The sequence below is a fragment of the Nannobrachium achirus genome (genome assembly GCF_963921795.1).
Source record: "Nannobrachium achirus genome assembly, chromosome: 1".
Classification (NCBI taxonomy): Eukaryota; Metazoa; Chordata; class Actinopteri; order Myctophiformes; family Myctophidae; genus Nannobrachium; species Nannobrachium achirus.
This window is the reverse complement of record NC_137810.1, coordinates 55,666,543-55,687,453: the sequence shown is the minus strand read 5'-3', so window position 1 is coordinate 55,687,453 and position 20,911 is coordinate 55,666,543. Positions and strand designations below refer to the sequence as shown.

At 43.4% G+C, this 20,911-nt stretch overlaps 1 protein-coding gene across 3 annotated transcripts in view; it reads right to left on the bottom strand.

Annotated features, from left to right (window-relative positions):
• Positions 1 to 20,911, bottom strand: part of sbno2b (strawberry notch homolog 2b) — a 101,941-nt gene that overhangs the window by 20,330 nt on the left and 60,700 nt on the right. For 2 of the 3 annotated variants that reach the window (XM_080736570.1, XM_080736572.1), the window contains 11 exons: positions 11,383 to 11,559; positions 8,994 to 9,080; positions 7,350 to 7,455; positions 6,353 to 6,513; positions 6,088 to 6,221; positions 4,179 to 4,269; positions 3,351 to 3,494; positions 2,656 to 2,773; positions 2,021 to 2,126; positions 1,679 to 1,832; positions 567 to 743 (listed from right to left, as the gene is read on the bottom strand). In XM_080736570.1, the coding sequence (XP_080592696.1) occupies positions 567 to 743; positions 1,679 to 1,832; positions 2,021 to 2,126; positions 2,656 to 2,773; positions 3,351 to 3,494; positions 4,179 to 4,269; positions 6,088 to 6,221; positions 6,353 to 6,513; positions 7,350 to 7,455; positions 8,994 to 9,080; positions 11,383 to 11,559 (1,455 nt within the window). The remainder of the gene's footprint in view (positions 1 to 566; positions 744 to 1,678; positions 1,833 to 2,020; positions 2,127 to 2,655; positions 2,774 to 3,350; positions 3,495 to 4,178; positions 4,270 to 6,087; positions 6,222 to 6,352; positions 6,514 to 7,349; positions 7,456 to 8,993; positions 9,081 to 11,382; positions 11,560 to 20,911) is intronic. The other variant, XM_080736571.1, reaches the window with a different exon arrangement.

Below are 20,911 nucleotides of genomic sequence, written 5' to 3'. Positions count from 1 at the left end.
TGCAGTGGCACCAGAAATAATTATTATCTGGGTCAATCAAACCATTACGCCTCAGCTGACTATTATCGCCTAAAAAAAGTAGATATTAACCACATTAACCCTTGCATCCCTGGCGAAATTGTGAAAATAGCAGATTTATATAACATGCAGATCTACAATGTGTTGTGAGGTGATAAGCTGTGAGCTTGTATTCATGCTATTTTTCACTATCGGTCGTATGACAACGTGCCAAGGGCTTTGAGCTTTCCAGGTTTCGTGGTGCAACCGCTATGCTCCGCCAACTCTCCGGTTAGAAAAGTACTAGGACAATGCATTAAGAATTAATCAAGGTGATACCTCTAAAACTCTGCTGTGCTCCAATTTAAAAGAATCACAGAAAAGTACGCATAACCCATTAATGGTCTGCTCCAAAAATGCCTTTCAACTGATACAACATTTCTGCTCCACAAACCAAGTAGGCAGAGCTCTGAGTCCTACTTGGATACAAATCAAGCCATTTTTAGTCCTCTAGTGTGAACTGCGATGGATTAGTAGAGAGAGCAAGAGAGAGAGTGTGCTGCGCTGACCTTCCCTGCCGCCAGCTCTTTCTGGGCCAGCTCCACCAGACAGCGGACCTTGGCTGCGATGCAGAGGTATTTGAAGAAGCGTTGGTGGGACGACCAGAACTGTCCCCACAGAGACTTCCTGCTCACCAGACCCAGCTCGTCTGCAGCACGCATGAACACCTGCAGCGCCTCCGCCCACTGGAGACAACAAGTGACACAGAAGGAGGAGGGTTAGAGACCAGGGGTGGGCAACTTTGATGATGGTGAGGAGGGCCACTATATTTCCACCTTCATTCCAGAGGGCCACATTGCATACGTCCTACTTTGTCATTCTTGTATCGCATACAATAGAAGCAAAAATAGCAGATCTACAAGCTCAAAACGCATCGCGCTGCGATGCGTTTTGAGCTTGTAGATCGGCTATTTTTGCTGTAACATTTTGATTTAATTGGTATCAATGAACATAATGTTGCATAACTGCTAATGTACAACACCAAAAGAGCAAGACTTGTTTTAAACTTATACTTAAAACGTATACTTGCAATATACAATACCCTTACAGGCAAATTGAGCAGCCTTAAAAAGAAAAGGTAGGGTAAGTGATATTTTTGGTTAAAACCAAAGTTAAAGCTCTATATTCTAATAGTCATCAATCTTATCATTGCTAGATTGTTTGTTTAGTAACAGAGGTCTCCTCAACTCTCCAGTTCTTTAATAAACTGAAAATAAATGTTGAGGTGGGTTGCCAATTTCAGAGTACCCATTCATCAGCTTCAGTTTTATAGTGTTCCAGACCCAATATTTCCCCCTGCTAATGTCTTTGTGTCATCAACTCCAATTTCACTTGTTTATTATCCTGTATCCTGACTTCTCTCTCTCAATTTGATAAAATCTGTACCCCGACTAAAATGCATTTTCTATTTACTAAAGATCTGGAGAGACTGGGAGACCCCTGTTACTGAAGAAAACACTCTATAGCAATGATTACTATCAGAATATAGAGTTATTTAAACATTTGTTTTAAAAACACAACTTCATGCACCTGTAAAATGTTACTGTGCAAATATGTCATGGCCCTCACTCGATCACACACACCAGAGAGTTAAAGTGTATTTTTGTCAGACGAGGCTCACCAGTTTGGCAGCTTTGTTGTAGACCAGTTTAAAGTCATTGTCCAGGCCGATCTCCTCGATACGGAACGACACCCCTGAGAAGCTCAGCTGCCTGGCGATGTACATCCCACTCACTTTCATATCCATGGCAACAATCTCCATAGCACCGACACCTCTGGAAGTGGTAAATAAATTATGCAACATCATTCAATCAAGGGTCAACCAGCTTTTAGCCACAGGCGGATCGCAAGGAACGTCGCTGGGGAAAAAAAGAAACCTGCAGTGTCCGGATATGCATCTACAAGAAGAAATAGCTGAGGGAAGATTTTCCAGTTATGGTTTACAACCAGAGTCTCTACGCACCTCTTCTCGATGGCGTGCAGGAAGTCATCAAAAGTTTTGAAGGGCGTGCCCTCTCCCCAGATCCCCAGGCGGCTCATATAGATCATGTTCTTTGGCTCAGAGGCACCTGGAACGGACGGGGAGAAGAGCAGAGGGCGTTTAAGGAGGGGAATTCAAGAGTAATGTATTGTTCCATGTAGGGATGGGACGATATGAACATTTCATATCACGGTTATTGTGACAAAAGAAATCGCGGTTTACGATATTAACGCGATAATCAAAATCCATAATCCTGGGGCTGAACATTTGCATATACAAGCTGGAGATCGCCTATATTTTGGCAAAGACATTTGATAGAGTGAAAAAAAGACTGTATCAAGTACGTATATTATAAGTACCTTTTACCAATTATAGAGGGTTTAAGTGGTACCGTATATGCAGCTCGGCAAATAAAAGGTGAATTGATCCCAGTGCAAGACGGAGGACGATATCACGCTAAATTAAATCTCTGCAATACGATTATCGTGAGTGGTAATATCGCTTATCGTCCCATCCCTAGTTCCATGTCCTTCCGTTGTGTGTGTGTGTGTGTGTGTGTGTGTGTGTGTGTGTGTGTGTGTGTGTGTGTGTGTGTGTGTGTGTGTGGCTGTGCCTACCTGTGGCACTGGCATAGACCACTCTGGCCCGTGGCAGTTTGTTCTGCAGGTCCAGTACAGCCTTGCCCATCTTAGTGGACGTGGCATTCTTGGCTTTGTGGCATTCATCAAAAACAATCTGCAGGGAGGAACAGGGTCAAGGGCAAAACACACAGCACGCATGGTACGACGTCTTATCATGTTATCCAATTGAGCCGGAGTCTCCAATTTGGTACAATGCAGAATATAAGGGTCGGGTTGTTTACCATGATTGGGAGAAAAGGCTTCATCAGGGATTTCAATTCAATTCAATTCAATTCAATTCAATTTGGTAAAAGTCAAGTTGCCTTAAAGTCTTGGCTTAATGTTTTAGCCTTTTAACCTTTTTCTCTACTAATAAAGTTGTTCATTTTGATTTGTTTTGTAAAGCAGCTTTGGGTACTAAGAAAAGCGCTATGTAAGTTTGAGACTGAAGGACTGAAACAAAGACGGCAGAATTGCCGTCTCCCTCCTTTGCAATCTGAGGTACGATTTGACATTACACAGTAAAATCCTCCCCGTTTAATTCATCCATTTGTACATTTACAAATGTAACCACGTGGATCCTTAGGAGTCCAATCTGAATTAAATTAGCACACATTTGTACACGCGCAAGATTTAATTTAACACTGGAGTTTACGAGACTGTTGAGGCAGTTCAAATCAAAGAAAGGATACAACTCCATCAAAATCCAACTTGCACCAGTCCAGGATCTGTTTGATTCTGGTCCGGTGCTGTCCTCCTGCCTGGCTCTCTCCAATCAGCGCAGAGTAGGTTGCAAACAGGACTCCTTCTGAGGTAGCTGTGTCTCCATACTTTATCTACAGCAGGTGGGAAGACAAGGCGGAAGCATTGACCGTTAGGGCTGTCACAATTATCACATAATCGTCTAATCGTGATTATTTGACATTATCGCAATTATTTTGTCATAATCGTCATAATCGTGAATGTTGAAAAATGTCAGAAATAGTGGAAATAGCAGATCTACAAGCTCACAACGCGTCGCATCGCGACGCGTTGTGAGCTTGTAGATCGGCTATTTCCACTATCAATGTAATTTTTTAAGTAGTAAGTTGTCAAATATGTCAGTAATTTCTTTGTGTATTTAGGTTTTGTGTCATATCTGCCATGTGCAACTACAAAGCCTAAAAGCCAAACAGAAATGTAATTGTCAATGACAAAAACACAATTAAATCGTTAATCGCCAATTATTTGAGTGACAATTAATCGTCATGTTAAAATGTCATATCGTGACAGCCCTACAGAAGCTATAAATAGTCTGTTTTATATTTCGCCCCGATCCAAAAGACAACAATAAAAAACGTGGCTTTATATTGATACAGAGTTGTAAGACAGTGTCACATGCCAGAAATAGCGGATCTAAACGCTCGCTTGTAGATTGGCAATTTCTGGCACATGTCACCGTCATATCAGGTTGTAAGGCAAACGGCTGCCAAAATGAAACTTGATTTCCACATGTGATGTGTGTTCCCCTTCGGACTCACCTTGTTTAAGGCGTGCACGGGAATATTGGGTGCGTCTATGTCTTTGAGATCTCTCTCTGCGTCAAATTTCAGGTCATTGGATATGCTGAACCTGAGGGTGGGAAAGAGAAACACTCATTAAAACCACAACTAACCTCTTGGTACAGAACCAGCAGGAACATGCACACTACATCCTGACAAACACAATGAGAGACATCATGTTTCTTTCCTTACAATCAAATCAATAAATCACGTAGGCATCGGGTTAATTGTGTAGCTTTAAACCCCGTCCAATCCACACAAACGATTCGGAACTGCAACCACTTGCAACATTATCCCAAAATTGCGCTGACCTGCAAACAGGTCAATTCAGACCGCTGCAAATTTCTTCCAACGGATTGCAAGTTGCAACTCGTTGCATTGTTGTGGACTGGGGCGTAGGGCTGAACTTTACAACGGTTATTGCGCACATCCTCTTTCTAACAAAAGCATATTGTTAATTATAATGTTTGCCCAGCCGTTGTGCGATTCAATTGTATGAGACCAAATTTCTAGCGCTCATCCAGAGGCAGTCCCCTGCTTGGCCCGGGGGTATATTGCGATTCTGAGCATCAGGTAGTACTACTTAGCAACCAGTAGTAGAGAGGAAGTCCACTTCCAACCACTGAAATATGTGCTAGTTATATAGTATTAACATACTCTATCATACAGATTGGTTAAAACAAAGTTGTATTCATTTAAATAAATGATGGCTACAATCCAGAAAGGTTTAACCTGTATTAATGCCCCCCTGGCTTGAGAAATATGAGAGTCACAGATTTGGATTGACTGGCTATAATCAATTTACAATTTAGGCATTTGGCAGACACTCTTAATCCAGAGCGACTTACAATAAGCAAGGTAACACATCAATACATCAACATCAATACATCAAATGCATAGAAATATCAATCTAGACAAAAATAACGTAGGCAGACCGAGCACCGAATCAGTAAAAAAGCTTTACATAAAAGCCTAATGCCTCCTTCACATACAGAAAAGCCAAGCTAATGGTTGGCTTGGTAATTCAATGTAATCTCTATGAAAACCAGCTTTTAACTGTTCTGCTGCCGTTGACAGTCCTCACCGTCATTGAAAGGGTTAATACCATGGCGCCGTTGACGGTGAGGACTGTGAATCTTACTGTATATACAGTAAAGATATGATTACTTACTTAATGTCGCTCCGGTCCCGCCCGCATCGGTAATGTCGGCGATTTGTTTACAACGCACGTTGGGCGTGCACGCGAAGTGAAGCTCCTCAATGTTAAGTCAATGGAGAGGCCCATAAAGAAACTTCATTTAAACAAAATAGCCATTTTGAGACATTTTGCAGCAGATCTAAATGTAAACAAGGCACAAGGCAGGGCGCAGCCATCTTCCTCTTCTTGTCCCACACTGTCATGTGACTAGATGACGTAATCGTTGCCGTCAAGTGATAATCCAAAAAAACAAAAACAACCCCCTTCCAGCCCTTCAAAATAATAGCGGCGGCCTATGGAGGAAACTGCGTGGCACCGAGGCACCAAGCAACCTTCAGATTAAGAGGCACTAATTGTGTTAACATTTTCAAGCTGGGAAAAATGCTTGGAAATTTTTAAAGCTGGTTTGCATAGAGATTACATTGAATTACCAAGCCAACCATTAGTTTGGCTTCTCTCGGTGTGAATGCAGCATAAGAATGCTACGTGTATCTAGCTTTCATGTATGGTCATTGGGGGTAGGCGAGTACTACGGTAAATTCTATGGGCTTAGGTGGAATCTGAAGAGGTGAGTCTTCAGGCCATGGCGGAAGCTAAGGGAGTGAGTCTGTTGTTCTAAGTGCAAAAGGGAGTTTATTCCACAGTTTGGGGGCCAAGAGGGCAAATTGTCTATAATCATACTAGTCTTACCATAATGCCTTTTTCCTTCCCTTCAGGTAGTTTTCCAGGATTATTCCGGCCACGGTGCGTCCCTTCCCCACTCCCGCCCCATCTCCGATTAGGAAGCCTGCTCTCTGGTTATTCTGCAGGATCACCTCATGTTGCTAAGAAAGAGTGAACATAGGTATGAGTGCACATATAGATGGATTATGACATACAGTAACTCAAGTGCTTTTTCCTTTGTGTACACTCTCAGAGTTAAACTAACACGCAGGGTTTCATTTTGCCAGCGTACCTGGCAGGAATAGATGATGGCTTCAAGCTGCAGTGCTGATAGCAGGCCATTGTTGATGATGTTCTCTGGGATGGAGAGAGTGTAGGTGATGTCCGGTGGAGGGACACTGGACAGGGTGTTGGTCTCCACCACTATGTCTGGATGGGAGATTCCTATGGTGGCTGTTAGAAAGGCAAAGGGGTTTTAACATTCTTCAATCAATACATTTAAATATAGGATTGGACTGACTGAGTGTCCTTTCAAAACTAGTTCTGATCAATGACACCAAGAGAGTTCTCAAAAAACAAGACAGAAGGCTCTATCTTGAGTGGAACCTTATGCATAATCTTATTGGGCATTTTTATAAATAATATAAATAAAATAAAATAAGTAATAAGATAAATTAGGATTAGGGTTAGGCTAAGATAAGTAATAAGATTAGGAATAAGGGATGAGGAGCCTCGCAAGATAGGGCCCAGGGTTTAAAACAGCGTGACCTGTGTACAATCGTTAGTTATTGATAGTAGGTTACAGCTTTTGAACGAAGCGGCACAAAGCCGCAACTATACAAGCTGGGTACTTGTGGGCACGTCCTATTGTGATTTGCCTAAAGAGAAATATCTATATTGAAATACTTCAACAATAACAAAAGATATAAATATCGGCTAAGAAATGTATTTTCTTTCTTTTCTTTTTTTTTACATGCATTGCATAGCTATTCAACTATTGTACACACCCTAACAGTAACCCAACATAGCTTTCACTTTTACTTCACCAGGCATTTTAGGGCACCATGGCCAAAGGTGATGCCACATAGCAGCAGGACTTGTTATTCATCTAGTTTTTAGGTCAGATATAGATATAGATACAGCATGACACACGCATACAGATCAAAACCTGTTCTAGATGTTTGGCCTATAGCCACACTGTAAAATGTCAGTGAGTATACAGAAGACAAAATGAAGGTCTATGGATGGCGTGTTTCCCTGTAGAAGTTAAAGAGAGTCAAGTGGCTTACATTTGGAAGGTTTGTAGTCGGCATATGTTTCTACGTGTCCCAGCTCCTCCGTCTCTTCTTCATCTGCATCTTCCTCCTCCTCGGGCGGCGACTGTGTTCTCTGGGCCTGGCAACAGCAAAGATGCGTGGGTAAATATAATTCACCTTATTACCAGGGTTTGGCTGGCATAACTCAGGTAGCGTAGCATGGAGATAAGTAGAGAGAGAGACTGGAATGAAAGTCAGGGGTGGAGGAGTTAAGTGAAGCCAGAAGAGCAGATCTATGGCAGCAGCTTATGTCCAGAAAGATTTATTTCCCCCGCAGGAATAGTCAAACGATGTACCAAACCAAAGCAGACAGATAATGATTCTGAAAACAAGGTGTTAATTGCAGATAGAATAAGTCATTAGCATCAGCGGTAATTAGAAGACAGGATTTCTACTCCTCCAGGGTGTCCAACAGAAATACGCATATCATTAACAAAGCATTTTATTAACCATTTCATGGTGAATGTGGACTTAGGGACTAGGGATGCACCATCGATATCGGCCAGATATCGGTATCGGACGATGTTTGCCATTTTCGGTCAAGAGCGGTATCGGCAAATAAAGCTGACATTAACCGATGGCAGTTAGCCGATATTCATCTGTTGTTGCTAAGCATACATTTTGCGCTGGCTATATTGGTGTATTGGTATTCTGCAGCCTACCAAGCTGAAGATTCTATAATTCTATAATATCTGTATAATTATTGGATTGATTATTGGATATCGGCTAAATTGTTAACCCTTTCCAAGCCACGGGGAGCCCCTTAATATTAAAACCGTACTATATCGGACTTCCTGGGGGGGGGGGGGTCTCAGCCGCTCGTCTTTTCCCGTACTTTCCCGTATTTACCGAAATAAATTATTTGCATCCGAAAATCGGCGATCGTCTAACCTTCCCTAGTCACCACTCGTGCATCGATAGCTCATGGCTGGTCTGACATGAAGCAGAAGTGATATGATGTCATGGCCCTTTCCTTCTCCAAGGCACCTTCCCCCATTCGGTTACTGTCTGTACACGAGTGCTTCTACTGCAGCCGTGCTGGGGGCTATGCTAGCGAAACTTTTCAGTTCTACTCTTGAGTCACACATGGATTATTTGAAGCGACATTTACGTGAACAGATCGCGCACGCGAAACGCACAGGGACATGATGCGTCAGCCGAATCTCCCACTCTAAGCCAATGCAGATTGAGAATTTCACTGGGAACTGGGGTGAGTATACAACGGGGGATCGCGGTATGGTAATGGGGGATGAAGACCACGTGATATAGCGCTGGATGTCTGGTAAAATGAATGCGGTTCAGATCATAATATAATAATAGAAATTTCACGGCTAATCTACCAACAACCATTCTATTTCGGACGGCAAAAAGTTAATTTAAATATCGGCCAAGTATTTCCATATCGGTGCATCCCCACTTGGAACGCATCTAAAGCCTTCAAAAACAATGGCCAGATGCCACTTATTCTGCATCAGAGATTTAAATGTTAAATGCAAGCCATTTCCCCTGTGTGCAGCCAAGTATATTTAGTGGAGGATTGCATGGTGATTAGGCTCATGTTACATTTGGGAGCTCGGTTCCCTTCCTGCCTCGCACGGAGGCGGTTAGTGTCGCTACCTGGAAGGCCGCTAGAGGTGGGGTGCTGATAATGGCAGATATATCCTCCAAACTCGCCAAACCCTGAAACCTGCTGCCGCCATTTAGCTGCAAACAAACAAAAAAAAAACATACAAAGAAATGCAAACTGAAAAAGACAGAAAACAAATGCATGGTTGGGTGAAGTGGGTGAGGTGAATTATGATTGTGTTTATGTGTTTGGTGTGTGTGTGTGTGTGTGTGTGTCATGTACTGTACAGTATATGTGCATTTGTATGCACACACGTGTCCTTGTGCATGTGGATATCTGATTGAGGAGCACTCAAACAAAATGCAATTTGTCATCTGGTGGTGAAAAGCCAGCAACAACAGAGGGCAGATAAAGCTAGCATGTGTCTTGGCAAACATAATGGATGAAATGATAACAGAATGAAGAGGGAAACTATTAAAAGGCTTTCAAAGGCAGCGGAAGCAAATGTGCCCTCTTTGAGTCATATGGGGAGGATGCATGCTTGGGCAAACTATCTATAATAACACAGCAATTGATGGCACAGAAGGCAAGGCTTCACAAAGAAAATGACAGCTGCGAATGAGGATGCAATTCTTTTGCAACTAGGCTTTGCAGCCAATCGCCATCTATGCAATTCCTTTTTCTTTTTTCATTTGACCTAAACCAAAGCTAATATAAATGTATGACCTCGCATCTGTTTTTAATAGACTTCATGCAACTGGCTTTCAGAGATGGCTGAGGTACACGAGAACACACGGTGAGAGTCATACCAGGTCACATCTCGTCACAGAACATCTGGCCATGTGCCACGACAGAGCAAATGTTTGCAGAGCCGAAACCATATATTTCAACCTTGGCTTTAGTTCAGTTTGGTTTATTTGGATTGCATACATGATCCATGAATCATACAAACACATTTGAGGAAAACACACAATCAAGTCCAGGAATTATTTCTATTGTGGCCTGAAGCTCACCGAGGTCTGGTGGGCTGTTTCTAAATGTGCATAAAAATAAGTCTCTGTTGCATAACGGAGCACATGGTAATGTAATTTTGGGTGATGACTTTTTTTTTTTTTTTTTTTGCCTTTATTGGTAGTCAAAAGATACTTCCATCCCGGGGATCGAACTGGGGACTTGCTTTCAGGCATCGGAGCCTATGTGGTACGAGCCTTAACCACTCGGCTATCAAAGCCACCTTGATTAATGAAGTTGCTTGTGTGTGTCTGTGTGTGTGTGTGTGTGTGTTAAGAGTTCCCTTCATTTCTTCCCAAATTACAACTGGTTTTGGAGCATGGTACAACAATCACAACACAAGACAATAATGCTATTAAATACCAGACGTGGGCTTAATATTGATGGGCATAAAAGGGATTCTATTAGTGTGGTTGCACTAACAGGGCATCATCTGGGAATCAGATATAGAGGTCAGCTCCATATATGGAGATCTAGGTGATGATCCAGTCGTCTCCATGTATGGATATCCAGGGTTACTTTGATGTCACAATGTCAACAATATGATGTCACAACAATGTGACATTGACATTGAGGCGTTACGACTCTACGGATAAGATGTGGCGGTTTTCATAGTTAGACAAAATATAGTGTACTGATATTTTAAAAGTCTTGGACATGTACATGAATGCACCACGAGAGGCCTGCAGATTGCTGGCTTGCTGAAGACAAGAGCAAAACACGTAGCAAAGTATTGCTCTGTCTCAGCTATTATTGGCAGCCTAGCAGTGTGGAGAAGGAGGTGCTATGTGTACCCATAAGAGCTCAGTATTGATTAACCCTAATATATTTGTTTCCCTGTTCATGAAATGTAATTTGTGGAACCAAATAAAGTATTGTGTGTGTGTGTGTGTGTGTGTGTGTGTGTGTGTGTGTGTGTGTGTGTGTGTGTGTGTGTGTGTGTGTGTGTGTGTGTGTGTGTGTGTGTGCTCTTCTAACCTCTAGCTGGCTCTGTGCTGGTGTGCTGGTGGTACTAGTGTTTACTATTATATAGCAGTGATAGCTGAGTGGTTAGTGTCCATACCTAGGACTCCGGAGGTCCCAGAGGTCGCAGGTACGATTCCCCGCTCCAGCTATCACTGCTCCCCTCCCCTGCGCTCCTTGTGGGCAGCACTGGGTACAGCTGGGATAAGCTGAAAACTGAATTTCCCTCGTGGGATAATGTAGGTAAATTCTCTTCTCTCTTCTCTACTAACCTCTAGCTGGCTCTGGGCTGGTGTGCTGGTGGTACTAGTGTTTACTAACCTCTAGCTGGCTCTGTGTTGGTGTGCTGGTGGTACTAGTGTTACTAACCTCTAGCTGGCTCTGTGCTGGTGTGCTGGTGGTACTAGTGTTACTAACCTCTAGCTGGCTCTGTGCTGGTGTGCTGGTGGTACTAGTGTTACTAACCTCTAGCTGGCTCTGTGCTGGTGTGCTGGTGGTACTAGTGTTGACGTCCCAGAGGGTGGGCACCGTGGCCAGGCTGTCTGTGCTGATGAAGGCCTGGGCATCCGCGTACTCCGACAGCGAGTCGGCCGGAGACGAGAACAGAGAGTTGTTGGAGAGGTCATCGATGCAGGACAGGTCCTGTTGGCGGGAGGCACACAGAGAGAGAGAGATATACATGAAAACTGTTACACTCCTGACACCTTCTGATTGTATTGTACTGTGTACACTTCTGCTTTGGCAATGTAAACGTATGTTTTCTCATGCCGATAAAGCCCTTTGAATTGAATTGAATTGAATTGAGAGGGGGAAAGGATGTGTCAGTTTCTCTCTGTTTCGGTGGAGTGACGGTGGGATTCTGCAACAAGTAACAGTGAGTCATGGTTTTAGCTTGCACAGTTTTTAGCTCTGACGCTTGGTTTTCCACGTTCAAAAGCGACGTGGGTGAACTTTTTCTATCGTCTTTCCAAAGAGTCCCCTTTACCACTTGCAAAGAAAAATATGGAATAGGAGCACAACATATTCCATCAACGGGAGGCCTAGAGCTAGCATGTACTACTGTATGCGTATTATACAGTATATGAAAACAGCAAGAGGATGAAGGAAAAAGGGTGGGTGATGGGCTGATGCTGAACACACAGACCTGAGACAATACTGCAACCTCTCTGGATAGCGACAAAAAAAACAGACAAAATACTGATCATACAGAGGAGTGTGAGAGAACACATAAAAAAAGACCGGGTGAAGAGGCCATGAAGAGTGTGTGTGTGTGTGTGTGTGTGTGTGTGTGTGTGTGTGTGTGTGTGTGTGTGTGTGTGTGTGTGTGTACAACACATGCACGCACATGTGTAATTTCAGGCATGGCCGCCTTCCAGTCGCCCCTCCATTCATATCCTCTCCATCCCATTTGCATGCCATGTTCTTTAACTAGCCTCCTCCCACAGGCTGTCATGTTCCCCTGAGACTTATAAACATGGATGTAGTGTGAGAGAGAGAGAGAGAGAGAGAGAGAGAGAGCGAGAGAGAGAGAGCGAGAGAGAGCGAGAGAGAGCGAGAGAGGAGGTGACGGGAGGGGGTGCTGAGAGAGAGAGGAGAACGTGGTGTAGATAGAAAGACAGTTGTTTTTGGCAGCGGGTATCTTTCTGTGCATGATGTGAATATCGTCGTTGTCGGGATGGAAACCTTGTATGTCCAAAACCGTTCGTTTTATCATTTTAAAAATGATTTAAACTAGTAAAAACAGCCGATCTACAAGCACACAACGCCTCGTGGTGCGAGGCGTTGTGTGCTTGTAGATCGGCTGTTTTTACTAACTTTTGTGCGACGGCCTTGTATGATGAAGCAGGGCCTTTACTTTGCGGAAAAACATACACATTTGAAACATGGAGATATAAGGTTTCTGCCCGACAGTGACGATATACTTCAGTTTGTTTGTGTGTGTGTGTGTGTGTGTGTGTGTGTGTGTGTGTGTGTGTGTGTGTGTGTGTGTGTGTGTGTGTGTGTGTGTGTGTGTGTGTGTGTGTGTGTGTGTGTGTGTGTGTCTGTGTGCTCCTTAGGCCATGTGTGTTGTTTCCCACAACCCCGATTGCAGCTGAACCGGGTGTGTGTGTGTGTGTGTGGGGGGGGGGGGGGGGGGGGGGGAGACCATGAATCAGCATTAATGGATACCAGGGGCGTACTGGGCTAAAGAAAGGCAAATACACCACAAGCATTTTTAGTCAACAATTTTATTACAAAACAAATGTTTTCAGTAAGCACTACACTACAGTGTTTATTCATTATTGTAATGACCTAATGGTAGTAAAATAAATAGCCTTGGGAACCAACGGTTCTAGAGAGCCATGTGGCAGTTTAGCCATGAAGCACGAGCTTGATGTACGACCTGTGTCACCTCGTGGTCGTGATACAAGTATGTCACACAGGGACTTATGCCAAACCCAACCCTTCAAGCAGAGAGGCATTTGGTGCCATTGTTATAGTCTTTGGTATGACTCTGCCAGGGATTGAACCCTCGACCTCCCAATCTCAGGGCCGGATACTCCAACCACAAGGCTGTGACCATATGAGCCTATTTAACTTTTACAAGTATACCACACTTCTATTTCTGTAGGAAAGAATAACAAAAAAACATCAGACTGGTGATGAGATATGAATTATGATTGAGCTGATTCAACCAACCAGATGCCATTACTATACCGATTCATGTTTTGAAGCACAAATTATGCAGGCTTCTGTCAGTGACCTGCTAGAAAGTTCCACTGAAATGCTTCACAGAAGAACTACAAGTAGTGATAGTAGTGTGAAGTGAGACCATATGTGTGCATTGTGTGGGAACTGCGGGCAGATAGACAGCTAGGACTACTTGTGCTTGGGGACACATGTGCAGCTCTTTGCTCACTGACTGGAGAAAACAAAGAAACCCACTCACCCAAGTGCGTGTGTGTGGGGGTGACTGAGGCTGCAGCACAGTGCTTTTTCAAGGGCAAAGCACTTAACTAATCAGTGTTTGCTGTAAACTCTGATTATGCTCCCGTTTATATGACATACTATATGCACATGATATATCATATATACTGTATCTATAACTATTCTAATATATTTGTGTTATGTGTGTGAGTAGGCCTATATATTTCTTTTTTATCTATTCATTCACAGAATCTCTGTCTGTGTGTCCCGTGAATAACCATAGTCATCCGGATTTGATTGGCCAAGCTTCACAGACATAGTGCTCTGATCAGCGCTACTGGATTTTAAGCAGCCTTCAAATCTAGTATATTCTATATATATTTCCCTATCTCCCACACACCACACATAGTACAGATGTACACACGCACACACAAACAAATTAAGGGAAAAAACAACATGTTAAGAAGCCACAAGAACAGCGTCAATGCACCTAGGCACAGATTGTAAAAGTCTCTCTGGATCTCTACTGCAAGGATGGAACACAGTTCCAAAAAAGAAATGATGTCCCTGCCCTTAATTACACACCAGGAGGCGACGCAAAGATAAACAATGCAAAAAATGCATCGTGATTATTTGACATCAAGCGTTTATTTTTAGGGTTGATGAAAGTTCAACCTCGTTTCAAAATGTATTTACGTTGCATCATTCATCGCCTCATTATAATCACGCTCAGTGGACAAACAGCAGTTGAACTGCGTGAATGAACTGCAAAAAATGAACATTCCCAGTGTGTACTACTACAGACCTTAAGGGATAAAGTGGACCCAACAGAGCCACCATACCCTCTCACTGTAGGGGTCAAGCATTCAGGCCTGTAGCAAACTCTATACGCCAGACGCCACACTAGGGCATTCACCAAATATTCGAATATTCGAATATCAAAGTCACTATTCGACGTTGTTCACCGAAGTTGTCAATGCCCCTGGTGGATGAATTTGTTGACACCCAAAATAAACATATTTGAACTGGGGACACCCATCCTGACAAGCACTTGGAATTGTAGGTATTACATTTAATGTGACTCGGTTCTGCAGATAAATATTGTGAAAATAGCAGATCTTGCTTGCTTAATATTTGACAGTTTGGACAGTCCTGTCAAATATTCGACTATTCGAATACTTTGAGGTCGAATAATTCGAATACTAAAAATCACTATCCGTCAATGCCCTGCGCCACACATCCACTTGCCCACCTGTCAAGAATATGGTGAAGGACGACCCATCTGACCAGATCACTTTCTTTCCACATCTCTTTAAGACCAGTGCCTATGGTTCTTATGCCATTGAACTCTCAAATGTGCATTAGTCTTTGTAGTGAGAAGTTTATGCACTGAAACTCAACTATAACATCCCTCACTCTCTATGTGCAGTAGTTGTTCACCGACTGTTATTGCCGACAGTCAGATCACCTCCTGCATTCACAGGAGTCACCCGAGAAGGAGTTGCTCTTCTGTTTTACCATATCGCACTAATGCTTCACTCCGGTCATTCAGAAGTGTGCTTATGAACACAATTTCCAACCCTATTTACTAATGGCTTTCCCATAGATCAAAATGTCACTTTGACTTTAGTTACTGTTCCTAGTGAAACAATATCCAGTTGAGCAGTTGCTGTAACTGAAGCCCCTGCCACCCGTGACCCAATATTGAACCACCTTTCATAGTCAATTAGATATCTTGCCATATCGATTCGAAATCGAGGTCAACTGGGCCTGCTCAGCATTGTTATACTTGCCACAGAATAGGATGTCAATGACTTAATGTTATTACTACACAGATCACCTGTACGGAGGCGGATGCATCCGTTATGTTTCTTTTTAAGGTTTTGATTGAATTCGTTTTGTGTGTGTGTGTGTGTGTGTGTGTGTGTGTGTGTGTGTGTGTGTGTGTGTGTGTGTGTGTGTGTGTGTGTGTGTGTGTGTGTGTGTGTGTGTGTGTGTGTGTGTGTGTGTGTGTGTGTGTGTGTGTGTGCGCGCACGCGTGTGAGTGTGTAGCGTACCTTCACTACCTTGTATGTTTATTTGAGAGTATGAAGAGAAAGATAAACCTTTATTGATTCTCAGAGGGAAATTCAGGGTATGTGTATCTTTCTCTACGTTGTGTTTGTTCTGCCGGGGCAGGACCAGACACGAGCACTGAAAGCAGGCTCTCCCAGTTGCATGCCCTGCAGAAAGATGTGTGACTGCCTTTTGTAATGTGGTGACAAAGTGGGAGGAAGACGGGAACACGGTCCCTGCTAAACTCTCCCCCCTCTCTCATATCTCCCTCCCCTCTATCTTTTGTTAAGTCCTCAGATGATTCCACTTTCCTGTCTGGGTCTGTCTGCTTCTCCTCCATGCCCTCTTTCCTTCGTTCTCCTCGTCCTTTCTCTCTCTGACCTCCCTCTCTCTCCCTCTTCCCTGTTAAGAATCTTGGCTGTTCTGGCTGAGGGGCGATGAGAAACAAGAGGGCCAGGGAAAGGGACGTTGTGTAACCAGAGGCTCCATTCCGCACACAAGCACAGAGCACACAGGCCCGCATTCACACAAGACACGCACACAGAAACAGAGTCAACTGTTCTGTGCTGTGGGAGCACAGCACCGAATCCATCTTGCCGACAGCAGAACTACGAGTGGTGGATTTAAAGTCATAATGACTTTACCGTGACACCTCAGAGTGGAAGGACCAAAAGCGGAGTTAAAAAAGCACGCCTCGCAGCCAAATGCAGCACGGTCTGCAACAAAACATACACAAATTACCAAGTATTTCGCTTTGAGTTCTGCAGTGCTAATGACAACTACGGTTCTTGGAGGAAACATAGCGGCTTATCAGCAACGACATGTAAATTCAAGCAAGCGTCTGGTGGCTGCATCGCATTCTGTGGACCCGTTTTCCCGGTTTTCTCATTAAATGTGTGGAATAAAAGGCACGGGGAACAGAGCGTAACTGAGGCAGTGGTGTTTGTACCCTAAGCTAGTTCTGCTGCTCCCGCTAAGACGGGTTCTGTCAGGCAGAGATAAGGCCTGAATTCAGACTGCTCTGATGGTAATCGGGGTCCTTCCACAGCGAAAGAACTGCATTGCCTCCTAATCCTGCCTCCCTCACTCTCCCCTAACACACAATAAGACAAAAGCACAATGTTGCGTGTGTGTATTTTCAAATTGCTTTCAGGGAAGAAAATACAAGAGGGAGCCTCAGCCTACAATTCTTTATTTTTTACTAATCTAGAATAGGATGGAAGTGTGACTGAGTGAGTAGAAGCAAATATTTTTTCCTGTCATTTGAGCACGCTCCTGTTTTTAAACAAGGCAGCCTTTCACATGTTCATCTTCCACTCTTCAGTTTCTCCTGTTTTTACTGCTGACGCGGGCAGTTTATCCTTCCTTTCATCGCATGCACCAAACGCAGGGCCCCTTTTAACAACCCTGCTATGACCTGGTATCATCTGAAACTCCCGTGGACATTTCCCCCCCCCCTAACCCTAACCCTAACCCCCTAAAAAAAGAAGGTTAACAGACATGTGCATGCAAGCATTCACAAATAGATACCCATGCGTGCACACTAGGGGTGCAACAATACTGAACCGAACCGGTGTACCGAACAGAACAGCCCATACCGAATGAACCAAATTTCTTTCGTTTTTTGGGTGTGTGGCCACATAAAAAACAAATTTTAAGTCTTTCCGTACACTTTTTTGGATAAAATCCTAGTATAATCATAATACCTGATTATCATGTTTTAGGGAGGAAACAAATCATGGCACTCCATCTTTAAAATAAACTGAACATTTTGGAAATATTTCTTAATTTTTTACTGTACCAAAACTGAACCGAAACCGCGAGCCAAAAACCGAACCGTGGGCTGACTGAACCGTTGCACCCCTAATGCACACACACACACACACACACACACACACACACACACACACACACTGCACCACACATCCATACTAAGGAGTGTTGAACTGGCCCAGGGGCAGTTGTCCACCTAACAGTGAGTAAATGTAAACAACGCAGTCAGAACTCTCATCTCCATGTTGGCCTGTAGGCGTATTTGATGGCTATTTGAGGTCGTTCAGGGTCGTCTGATCTGAGAAATACGGTGCTGAGAGGAGAGCCACATCTCTAAACCCAAACCACCCACAAACAGCTAGGCTCTATCATCCGTTATTGTTGACTTATTTACAAGGCCATTAGGCTTTGGAAACACAGTGTTAGAAAATTCAGGAAATGCCAAAGCTGACTGGGAGAATTTGGCCCAAACCGTGGCCAAATTCTCCCAGAGTGAAAACTGCGACCACGGAGAGATACCCCTTTAAATAACTATGAAAATAAAACAAAATAAAACTATGAAATCATGAAACTAGCATTTATCTGCTTTAGCTGTGCACATCAGCCGCCAACTAGACGCTAGGGGAGGAGAGAGAGAGCGGTCTGTCCTGACATGAGGGAAATAAGTCTAAAGATAACAGTTATGACACACAGGTCCCGGTGATAAGCTTGGCCACTGCCATAGAAGGAAGTGTAGCAGCATGCCTATCTTCTACTGGGCTTTACGGACCATTGCTTCCACAGACCTGTGCTGTGTGCGTCTTCATCATCACAGACGGCCAGCATCCCATTCAGGGATAAAGCTGCTTGTAATTACAAATCTCATCAAGGGAGAAGGGATGCCGATAGCAGAGGAGTGGGGATAGACTAGTGATATGAACTGTTGTTTACGGTCCTTTTACTTCTACGCCACTACATCTGAGAGGCAAATATTATACTTTTACGTCAATAAAAAAAAATTACAACTTTTGTTACTTTATAGATTTTGAGAAACCACTTAGTCCTGTATACATTTTGCCCATATGAAAAAAGCAGATCTCACAATGTGTTGCATTGTGGGCTTGTATATCTGCTATTTTCAAAAGATTTTATCCACCTGTTTCTGCGGGAGTTTACTGGAGATTATTTGGACCACACTTCCGGTTTAACAGCAACAGCATACAAGCTCACGTCGTGTTGCAGATGCAGCCCGTTGTGAGCTTGTAAATCACACTCGGCTGCGGCGCCGGAAGCTCGGTACAACGTCTGCACAATGCACTATGGGGCGTTGGAAAGCCGTGGATAAAGTTGAAAACTTGTGAATTTCTGGAAATTCTGCATAATACATACTTTTTACTTTTGGTACATTTTGATACCAATACTTTTGCACTTTTACTCAAGTAAATTTTGAATTCTGGACTTACTTATAACAGAGTATTTCTACATTGCATTATTGATACATTTACCCAATTCTTTATTTTTACACCACTGCCAATTCTCTGGGGTGTTCCACTTCAGCCCATCAAACTCCCACATCTAACAGGGACCATGCAGCCACACAGGGCTGGTTTAGCTCTAAAAAGATCAATGAGCATTATCACAGCTTGAAAATGTGTATTCAAGTGCATGAAATGATTTTGCGTTCTTATGTGGCATCTGAACATAAAAAGAGGAAAAACCGTGGCTGGCTGCAGCACACAAGACTACAAAGTTTGCATTCTATCCAAACAGCACAGTTCTGGGGGGAATGCGCGACATGGTCCTGAGCTACACATCCTGTTAAACTCAATAACCTCTTCTCTCTCCATTTCCTCCGTCGGAGAGGCTGACTGTGCAACGCACAAGGCCAGGCTCAGGCAGTGAGGCGGGCATGGCAGCAGGGATTCCCCCTCCTACAGACTGACTGGCTGGCTAGGCTGCTTCTCCAAGGCCCAGGGAACAAAAGTCACTTTCCCCCACCTCAACCCACGCACACACAAATGACCCCCCCAACCCAACACTAGGGATGGGACGATGTGAACATTTCATATCACGATTATTGTGCCAAAAGACATCGTGATTTTACGATATTATTGCGATAATCAAAATCCATTATCCTGGGGCGGAACATTTGCCAAAAAATAGCCTATCTTGTAGATCTGCTATTTTTTGGCAAAGACATTTGATAGAGAGTGAAAAAAAGAGAGTGAAAAAAAAAGACTGTATCAAGTATGTATATTACCTTTTACAAATTATAGCGTGTTTAAATGGGACCGGATATGCAGCTCGGTAAATAAAAAGGTGAAATGATCCTAGTGCATGACGGAGGACGATATCACGATAAATGAAATCCTAACGATACGATTATTGTGAGTGTTTTCACCACAATAAACGATAATATCGCGTATCGTCCCATCCCCACAGCCAACACATTCTGCATCTCCATCCTCATACGTACTCCATCCTTTAACATCCCTCTCCCTTCTTTCCACTCCACTATTTCTCTCTCATCTCACCTCTCCTCCCACTCCCAGTCCCTCAGTGTGTGGACTGTTTACCCAAGTTTGCTTTCCCACAGAACTCTGCAGCAGGAAGAGGCTCTGTTTAACGTAGCACTCATTCCTCGCTGAGGTTAGTCTCCTTGTGGCTAAATTAAAAGCCCCGTCTCTGTCAAGGGATCTTGGTGCCCCAGCCCAGAGTCGTTAGCATATTAGCAAATAGGGGTCTAACGTACACCAGTAATATTATGTGGAGCTTAGCCGAGCTTGTAGATCTGCTATTTTTGAAATATCGTGAACATTTGAATTTTGACCCGATTCTATAAGTGTCTTTTGAATCCTTCTGAGATTTTTGGAAAAACCTTTGTTTCTATGTCAGCAATCTGGCCAGCCATCGTCAAAGAAAGGGTCCTTTTCACTTAAATGGAGCTCAGTCAGTCTGTTCTTGAGAGACTACTATGTCAGTGGTTCTCAAACCTTTTCATGTGAAGGACCCCCAAAATGATATTTATTTGGCCACGGACACCCATCTCAAAATATTTAGTTCCAGGGACCACCCAGAAGCAAAATTTGAGTTACAAACGTTCGCTTTGAAAATACGTATATTCAAAGATTTGCACACATTTTCACGACTTTTTCAAAAATAGCAGATCTACAAGCTCGCAGCGCGGCACTCGGTGCCGCGCTGTGAGCTTGTATATCTGCTATTTTTCACTGGTTAAAGCATTCAATAATTCTAGGCCTAAACGGGTTAAAAAGGGAGG